At 35.9% G+C, this 10,046-nt stretch overlaps 1 protein-coding gene across 1 annotated transcript; it reads left to right on the plus strand.

Moving 5' to 3' along the window:
• The first annotated feature begins 574 nt into the window (after positions 1-574).
• Positions 575-8,205, plus strand: LOC134532117 (endo-polygalacturonase-like). The gene is made up of 2 exons (XM_063368437.1): positions 575-649; positions 6,713-8,205. Exon 2 carries the CDS (start codon positions 6,727-6,729, stop codon positions 7,954-7,956), a length of 1,230 nt encoding a protein of 409 aa, XP_063224507.1. The 5' UTR covers positions 575-649; positions 6,713-6,726; the 3' UTR covers positions 7,957-8,205.
• The last annotated feature ends 1,841 nt before the right edge of the window (positions 8,206-10,046 follow it).

A 10,046-nucleotide genomic window follows, 5' to 3' on the forward strand; every position in this document is an offset into this window, starting at 1 on the left:
TTTATAGATAAATTGACGCCTTATTGTTTTATATAATTTCTGTTAAACAAAAACTCATATTTCATAAGTTTAGATAACGTTTATTTAGTAATTGTAAACACATATTAAGTGTATTTAAAAAAACTAAGTAATGCCAAAAGTTAACCAAATTATGTTTCTTCGAACATCATTTCAAAGTGCCCCTAATGTCAAAGAAAAATAGGGGTAATTTTTTTGGAAATAAGAGGAGTTATAAAAGAAGTTATAATCAGGAATTGTTGCAATTATATTTTGCTAAAGCATGGAACTGGGTAGCAGAATAGAGCTAGGTGGAGAGTGAAAATATGATAATTGCAAAGAGAATAGTACCAGGATATGACGCAACTAGGAGTCTGAAGAAATGATTTCCCGTTCAGCCCTTAAAATTACTGACTGATACGAAAATTAATGTCAGTGAAGGCTGAACGGGTAATTTTCCACGCAACACTCGTCGTTTTAACACTCGTGTGATATCTACCAACAATCGTCTTGAAAGTTAGTAAAACATTATTAAAAAATATCTTATCAGAGTCGAATTCTCGAGTGGAACCTTTACATAGCATATATCAGGCGCCTGATCTCATCTGGCGCTGTTTGGTCGTCTGCGGCCCGTGTAGCCACTGCTGAGGAGGTAAGTACAAGAACAAACACCGTAACAGTTTTGCTCAGATCAACAAAATTTAACCTCAAGGATTTGGATATGGGCCTTTTATTTAGTTTTTAAAAAATGATTTTTTTCGAGTTAATTTGAATCAAATTAATACAGTAACTGATTCGAAAATCTTCAACAGAATTTCTTTGCACAGATTATTTGTAACGTTAATGCGTCTTCCTAAATCACGGAGCGTTATGGCGTAGTATAGTCAAGTCACTGGACTCAGCATCTAATCACGGTCCCACCATTTTTTATTTTGATTTCTGTTGATCTTCCCAGCCTAATGCTGGAATGTTTTTTTTTCTACGAAATGTCATGGCTGATATATTCTATATTCATTGGAATTATTTTGCTTTCTCTCTTAATCTGTAGGGACGTCATTGTGAACGAGACGAACAGCCGTGTGAGCTCTGTGGATGTATAGCACGTGAAATTTCCATCCATACTGAGCACTTGAGCACTGTGACTAATGGTATAGAGAGCGGTACGGTGTGTGGTGAAGCAATTAACTGCTCGTGGACAGCCTGTGTTTTAAGTTTTGTATCCCGGGCTACGATTAGAGTTATCTGTATCTCAAAAGTTTATTCCTACAAGTTGTATATTAATAATGCTTTTTTTCGCCACTGGCTTAAGTCTGGAAGCTTTAAGTTTTAGTTAATGTAATTTTTTTAGTCCAATTGAAAACCTAATTTGGGCCCTTATAAAATCATATCAACGAACATAGAACATGGAAACGGTATAACTGAATTCAAAGTAGGTACGTAACAAAAATTATAATTATTGTAATAAATGTACATTAGAGTTTTATTTGATCATATTTTTTACATTTAATCGTTTTATGCTCTGTATTTAATTTATAAAGAATGGATTTTACCGACAGCGAATCACGACTGTTTTACCTTATAGGAATTCACAGCGGAAATTTATAATTTAATTACAGAGTAGGGATTACATAAAATAACTGAATATATTATTTCATTGTTTTTTTATTATATCAGCTCCATACATAACTTGAACATTTTGTTATGTATAAAGCATTTAAGATTTTTAAGTAATGGAAAAATAAATCTAAATTAATGTTCCACTAAAAAAGTTTTCAATTGAACGAGAAGAAAATGAGAATATTGTAATGTTGAAACGCTATGAAATGTGTTATGTTTCTTTACTTATATTTTTGGTTTGTAAACTATACTTCATACTGTCTACTATAACTGCATTAGTTTATGTAATATTTTTTGCGTTCAGGTTTATCACAGAAACAAAATTAAGTTGTTCATTTATCTAGCACTTATAGTCATGTGGTCAAAAGAAGAATCCTTTAAGGAATTTTACACAGCGTTAAATTTTGGTTTATACTCACTTATAACTAAAAAATACCATTTTTCGCGCAAATAAATCTCTCATTCTTAAATTAACTTTGATTAGTTTAGAGTACACTGTAGATGGTGGTAATCTAATAAGCCTGTTTTTACAGGTTTGCTTAAAAGTGAAATTCATGTTTTATGTTAGTTTTTCCTGAAATTTCAAGTAGGTATAAACAATTTATTATTTATATTATATATGTTTTTCTTATAATTAATAAATTAAATCATATTACATGGAGAAATGTTTGTATTTCTATTCCTCATTTAAGTGAATTTCTTTCTCTTTTTGTTTTTCTTCATACAGTGAAAATCCTATTAATATTATAAACGCGAAAGTTTGTAAGTATGGATGGATGGATGTTTGTTACTCTTTCACGTAAAAACTACTGAATGTATTTGAATGAAATTTTGACTTACAGCTAGCTTATAACCTGGATTAACACATAGACCACATATTAATATGAAATTCCATCCCTAAGGGAGTGAAAAAGTGATAATTTCATTTTATAACAGAAAATATCATAGGTCATAGACATACAAATAGTGAGTGAGTATCATTTCTCTATGTCTGACATACGATCATACTCATAATAAGGTCTGGAAAATTAATATTTTTTTTCCTTGGTGAGACCAGTCCGCTTAGTGGAGCTCGCAGCGGCTAGTAAAATAAAGGCGCTAATAACAGTTTTGTTCTTAATTTCGTCAATAGATAGAGTTGACTTGAATTTTAAACGCACCATCGTTTGATGCGTTTGTCATGTCTTTAATTTTCGTTTGTTTGTGCCGTATGCGTTCCTATACCATTTATTCGATTGCGATGAAATTTTGGTGATTTGTTATACGCATGGCCATTAAGGTTACTGGGACGGTATAACTATTTTTCAATAGTTGGAGCACGAATGTGTTTATTTAATTTTATATAGCGGGCTTTCGTCTGTTTTTGTTGTATAAGTGCGCACGCATGACAGAATTTATTTAATTATAAAAGAGAGACAGAGATAGAGTGATATATATATATAGAGTGAGATAGAGACGGAGAGATAAGTTGAGATAGAGCGAGGTATAGAGAATGAAATGGGTTAGATAAAGAGATATACATATAGATGTATAGAGCTATATAGAGACTTATATATAGAAGATATAGAGATAGTGGGAAGTATATATGTAGATATAAAGAGATAAATAGAGATAGAGAGATACATAGATGTATATAGATGTAGATATAGATAATTATATATAGAGAGATGGATAGATGAATTGTATATGTGGAACTACTTCAAACATATTACAAAACAAAACTGAGTGAGGCATTGCAACGCAGGCTGAGCATTAGCTAGATAATGGAATCTTTTTAACATTAGTAATCTCTTATGTTTCAGCTTTTTTCTATATTGCTTTATAAAGTCTAAATTACACACAGACCAGGTAAATAACTATAAACTGGCAGAACAACGTCTGTCGGGATCTGAAAGTGATATAAATTAATTTTCACACTTGACATTCAAATTAGGAAGAAAATTACTAACTACACCCTGTGTTCAGCCCGGGCAACGCCGGGTATTGCAGCTAGTCATTCATAAACGGTCATATAATTATTCAAGCGTATACAAATATTTTCATGATCATGTGAGGATTCTAGTTATTTTGAGGGTCGATTTTTTGGTTTGTCTTCTGTGCATCGTCCTATTTTGCAACTTATTAATATTAGCTAAATATAACAATAACCACGAGTAGAATATGTATTATCTCTTTAACATTTTGGTCTCAAATATGCTCTTAGTTGAAGGAATGCTCCTGACTGTTGTAACACAATTTCCGTTGGCTGACGGAGTGAGGCACAGTATTATTTAACTTGGCATTCAGGAGGAATTTACACTTTCAGTAAAAATAAGAAATAACTTATGATTTAAAAAAAGCTATGAGCATGATCGCAGTATACTTTCAAAATATCATACGTTTATTTGGCTAAGAAACGGCTAATCGACCGAAGTATCATTACCAGAGACAGGAAAATTCGCGATTTAAATTCCCTATAGGATAGACTCCATGATCCTCAATGCACTCGGGCAAATCACATCTGCTCATTGACTACTGACTTGTGACACCTGTTAACTGGCATGCTTGTGATTTGGTACCTCTTTCGTTGAAGGCTTTTCATTGGCCCAGAGCCCTTGAGATAATCGGTCACCCAATCACAGAAGCAGCAGAAAGGCAAATGTATTTGGATACCAGACTATTATGAAATGAATCCGCGAATTTTTTAGGTCCCTGATCATTACATAAGCGGAGAAATTATAAATCTGTGATTGGCCAACTTCACTCTTTTCGAGAACCAGATGCCTTTCTCAGTACTGGTCCGTAATCAGGCTCATTTTAATTAAAATTAAATGTTTTGCATCAAATTATTAACGCCGTATTATTCTGTTGAGAAACCAATAAATGCAATATATTAAATGAATTTCTTATAAGATCTAGCTAATGCTCGGCATGCACATGCACAATGTAATATCTTTGAAGTAGTTATACATATAAAATTTTATCTCCATACCTCTATCATTATCCATATCTTTATCTCTACAGGATATATCTTAATATTTCTGTATTTCTCTATCTGTCTATCTACATATGCATATACCTCACTCTATCTCTCTTTACCTCCATCTATATCTCCTCTATATACCTTTATCTATACATCTCTCTATCTCTATATATGACACACTATAGCAATGATAATATAATAGAAATCTATGTTTTTACCTATCTATTTTTTTATCTATTTTTTTACCGGCCACGTGTTTGAAGTAGGTATATAAAAACACGCACGTATTAGAATTAAACGTTGTGTCAAAATTACAAAGCCAGAAGAACTTTCGGAGAGTTAAGGTTTTCAACACACCAACACTTACATTATTTTTATTTATATAGTTTTAAAAACGTAAAGTTATTTTATAAAATATTTTAAAAAATGTGAATACCTTAATAACTAAGAAGAATAAAATGAATATTATTATTATATAGTATTAAAATATATATATTTAAAATATTTCTGTGAAAATATTATGGCTTCATAACAATGCCTGCTGACTGCTTATAACTATAAAACATAATATGTTTTCTTTGCTCTCTAGTCTCTCGGTGGACCACACGTTACTGCATTGTAGCCGGATGTGGCCAGTGGACCGCCAGTAGGTCACCACTGTTCAAAACCATAAAATCAGTCGTATTTCCACGACTTTAGCAGGAAAAGGTTGATTACAATACAATGTTTCCTCTTGTAGAGTGTAATCGTGTTATTTGACTATTCATCTAGTTTGTGAACAGCTTCGTAACACTACGCTTGTTACAAATATAATTATCTGCCGTGTGAAATTGTTTGTTTTTGTGATTGAGTATCGTAGTGAGTGTGTATATATACAAATATATATATAAAATTTTGTATATGGAGTGTTTTAATGTAGTTAATTGGTTTCCCTTCGATTGTAGTAAATAACATAATGTGAATTAATGCAATGAAGGAAGCTTAATGTGGATACCATAAGTTTAGCAAATATCATAGAACGAGTGTTACAAACGGAGTGTCGTTTAGTTAGTGGGATACAGTTTATTGACAAATATGTTGCCAAACTAAGTTCCCAATCTCTTTTGATGCATGTTATTGATTTTATAATATAATTTTTTGTGAGTGCAATTTTTAATTTGACGTATGAAACTCCAGGCTTTCTAAATGTTGAAGGAACTTGTTAAACAGCATACTCCTACGAAAATTCTGCTAACGTAAAACACGCTCGGTTTTTCTTTGATGACGAAAACTGTAGGGGTGATAGTATTACATTAGCATACGCGTCAATTACTCATATTTAAATAATCATTAAAAAACATATAAACATATTTTTAGAAATATTTAATGAAGGGGTATCAAGAAGTGACAACTATGCATGCTGTCACATATCTCGCGACTGGTGGAATGACCATAACCACTAATATTCTATTGCCATGTGAGTGGAGTGCCTCGCATGTTCATAAAGTGACGTACAATCTTGTAGAAAATTGGCTCTCCTCCGTTGCGTGAGAGGAAAATGACATTAAATGCGATTGAAGTTGGAACGCTTCGCATCACTGAAAGCCCTGAAATTTTTCCAGATGCCATCAACAACACGTATTCAATGTCATTCTTGCCAAACTCTTTGGTATGGTTTGACCTAAGTATGGCTCTGAGTGTTGTGACATATTCGGATTCATTGCGGTCACGTTTGTGTAAGATTCCACCAAACATGACCAGTAATTAATCCCTGTAAATGACTTGGGTGAGATGTTGGATGTTGACAGTTCTTCGTGGTCGTAGGACTTCACTAAGAACGTGGTCTTAGCACGCAGTCGTACGATCCTGGGCACATCCTCAAAATTTAGTGGATTTAATTTACCCAATGCTAAATATGCCTTTATAAAATTTCAAAATCTTCCAGCGTGCCACTTTTCAAGATATGTGCTAGGTAGCACTAACCACAAATATACAGATTAGATTCGATTTCAAAGTTTGGCTCGCAAAAATTTCTGTTCTGGCAATAATTTAACATTAGTAAAAATAACTGAAATTTTAATTGATGATTGGGAATGCAAACCGTACCAAAATGACAAAAAGTCAAAAATAATGAGCTATTATAATTTTTTTTTTCAGGATTCTTCTACAACATGCAAGAATCCCACAGTTTTGGGGCCTTGGCGGTCCTGGTGACTGTGGTCGTGGTTCAGAGTGTGTGGTCGCAGGACCTGCGACACGTCACAGAGCCCAAGACCCCACAGACCTGCACATCGCTGAAGGCAAACGGCAAAGACGACACCGAAACCATCCAGAAGGCCCTCAACTCCTGCACCAAAGGGAAAGCCGTCGCACTGTCCTCGGGAACCTTCAACTCTGGCCCGCTGAGCATACCGTCCGGTGTCGGACTCATCGTCGAGCAGGCGGTGACCTTGAAGGCCATCCCCAATCCTGTGCTGTACGGGTCGGCACGGTGTGGCACTTGGGATTCCAGCGGCGACCACTGCACCCCTTTCATCCTCATGAGCGAGGTGAAGGGCAGCGGGATCTACGGCAAGGGCACCATCGACGGCCAAGGGTACCACAAGCTGGCGGGCTCCAACATGAGCTGGTACGACTTGACCAAGAACTCGGGCTCAGGGAAGTGCCAGAACAACCCCCGGCTGATCAAGATCAGGAACTCGCAGGACATCACCGTGCACCAGGTCACGTTGCTCAACTCCCCTTACTTCCACCTCACCACTTCCAACACGACCGGGTTCACCGCGTGGGGGGTCACCATCCAGGCGCCCGCCGACGTCGGCAACACGGACGCCATCGACCCCACGGGCTCGCAGAACGTGACGGTCGCCCACTGCAACATCAGCACCGGCGACGACAACGTGGCCATATCGTCCCTCAACTCGCCGGCGCGGCACATCTCCGTCCTGAACAACCACTTCGGGCACGGCAACGGCATGTCCATCGGCTCCGGCACCTTGTACGGGGTCAGCGACGTGCTGGTGTCCGGACTGACCTTGGACGGCTCCGTCAACGGGGTGCACGTCAAGAGCGACTCGCTGAACGGCGGGCTCGTGCAGAACATCGTCTACGAGGACATATGCGTCAAGGGCGCGCAGAAGCCCATCCACCTGGACATGCAGTACATGAACCACACCGGCGCGCACGAGCCCCACTTCCGCAACATCACCTTCAGGAACATGCGGGTGGTCACCAGGGGCAGGTTCAAGTTCGTGGGGTTGAGCCCGTCCAACGAAGTCGAAGCAACGTTCGACGATGTCCACATCGCCAAGGGCTCGTACTGGCTCACGAGCAACGCCAAAATAAGTGGGAAGGTTGAGTACGACGCAACCGGCAGTTGTGGATGGGCCGGTAATAAATAGGTTTGTTGTTTCGCACCCATAAACAAAATCATATGTTGAAAATCTTTCATGTTTGAATTGTAACAAAATTATTAGAATTGCAACATTTCTATGAATTCAAGAATGTTAAAGTGTGTATATATATATTTCCTGTTTACTGTTTTATTAATTAATATATTTCTTCCTTTTTCGCATACAATTGTAATTAAAAAATTTGAGCAGACAATTTATATATATTATTTTGTTTGATTAAATATCCTACCTTAAAAACATACATTTGTAGAGACCTGAAAAATTCGCGCATTCATTTCACGATAGGCTAGAATCCAAAGAGTTTGCATTATTGCTGCTTCGTTGATTGGACCACAGTATATCTGAAGGACTTTGGGCCTATGAAAAAATGTAAACAAAAGAAGTATCGAATCACGAGAATCACAGTTAACAGGTGCTACGGGTCAGTAACCAATGAGCAGATGCAATTCTCCCGAGTGCATAGAGGATCATGGAGTCCATCCTAGAGGTCATTGAAATCGCGAATTTTTCCGGTCTCTATACATTTGTTTTATTTAGTTCAGATTTTCCAAATTTGGTTTATAATAGGTGAGCATCAATGTACCATATATGTTGTGAATTTAAGAAAATTATTTTTTGTTGTTCTAAATCAGGAGTTTCTGCAAGAACATCCCACGAAGTGGTAGCTGTTCATTGTTTCAGCTGAGATGGTGACAAAGATGCGTATAAATTATATAAATTTTGTTGTTCTTTATGTTTCCCATATATCAACTTCACACACTTGTGTAGAAAATACAGCCAGATTTTAAATTCACTATTGTTAATGAGATGGAGTTTGGCTTCCAGACGGTGCAGATACTTTTTGTTTGGTAACTAACTCACTGGTGGATCCCGTGCATAAAGTGGGCAAGGGGGCGGGGGAAAGCATAGTGGTTTGCCATTCCCCCCTCGAACCAAAAATAATTTTAAGATTTTCTCTTAATTCCTTATCATAGTTTACCAAACTTACTAAATTGTTATTTCGGTCACAAATAAAATGTACTAAATATTTCCGTTCTAAATGTACTAAAATTGTATTGGAAAATTTAACTTGGCCCTCCATTGACCAAAAATCTGGAGACGCACTTGAACCAAATTAACTTATTACACTAAATGTGGACTTCGTCTTCACTTACAGTAGCTAACATATAATTTAATAACTTTTCCCTGAGGAAAACTTCTAAGTGACATTATTATAAACCGAGCGTCAACGCCAAAAAGACTTGCAAATCGAAATCATCTCTGTACAAGGGAAGTTTCTTAAATGATTTCAAACATATATAAACTTTTAAATTTTTTATACAGCTTCATTTGAATAATGACGCATTATAATAAAAATTTTCCTTATATGCTATAACTAGAGACCGGAAAAATTAGCGAATTCATTTCGTGATAGGCTAAAATACAAATAATCCCTATATGTCCCACAATGGCCGTAGCTGGGATTTGTATGATTATTATATATTTTTGATGATAAGTTTTCTCTATAATATAATTTCAAAAAGTGTTTGTATTGCAACACTAAAATCTCAAGTGAGAATTTATTTCAGGTCTCCAAAATTTACACGTATATAATAAAGTTATTATTTAGCTTAAAAAAAAACTAAAAAAAATATTTTTTGATTTTAAGATTTTTATAATTTGTTTTAAGTACACAGTTTGATAATTTTATCAAAACAAGTGTTATATATTTAATTCATGAAAGACAAATGTCAATTTTAAGGAATGTCAGGCTATAATTGGAAGGAAACACGTATTGTAACCCACTAACGATTACTATAATCTTTCTAATCTCCCTGTTACCTTATGTAGTTAAGTAGCGGTGTTTTTTAAATTTTTTCTTTGTTTGCTTTTCGACCCTTTTTAAATCCTCGAAAGGGGGGTTCCGAACTCACAGACCTACCCCTGATTACGTACTGGTCCCATGCTATCATGGTCAAAGAGGGCACTGGAAAATTTTGTGCTAGCTCGAGGGTGTTGCATTGAACCTGACCTCTATCAGGGTTCCTTTTAAACTATCAATAACATAATTTATGCTATATATTTTAATATGATGCAAT

Source organism: Bacillus rossius, chromosome 5 (genome assembly GCF_032445375.1).
Source record: "Bacillus rossius redtenbacheri isolate Brsri chromosome 5, Brsri_v3, whole genome shotgun sequence".
Taxonomy (NCBI): Eukaryota; Metazoa; Arthropoda; class Insecta; order Phasmatodea; family Bacillidae; genus Bacillus; species Bacillus rossius.

Excerpts from the sequence above, each read along its gene's own strand:
- LOC134532117 (XM_063368437.1), top strand. The coding sequence starts at position 6,727 with ATGCAAGAATCCCACAGTTTTGGGGCCTTGGCGGTCCTGGTGACTGTG.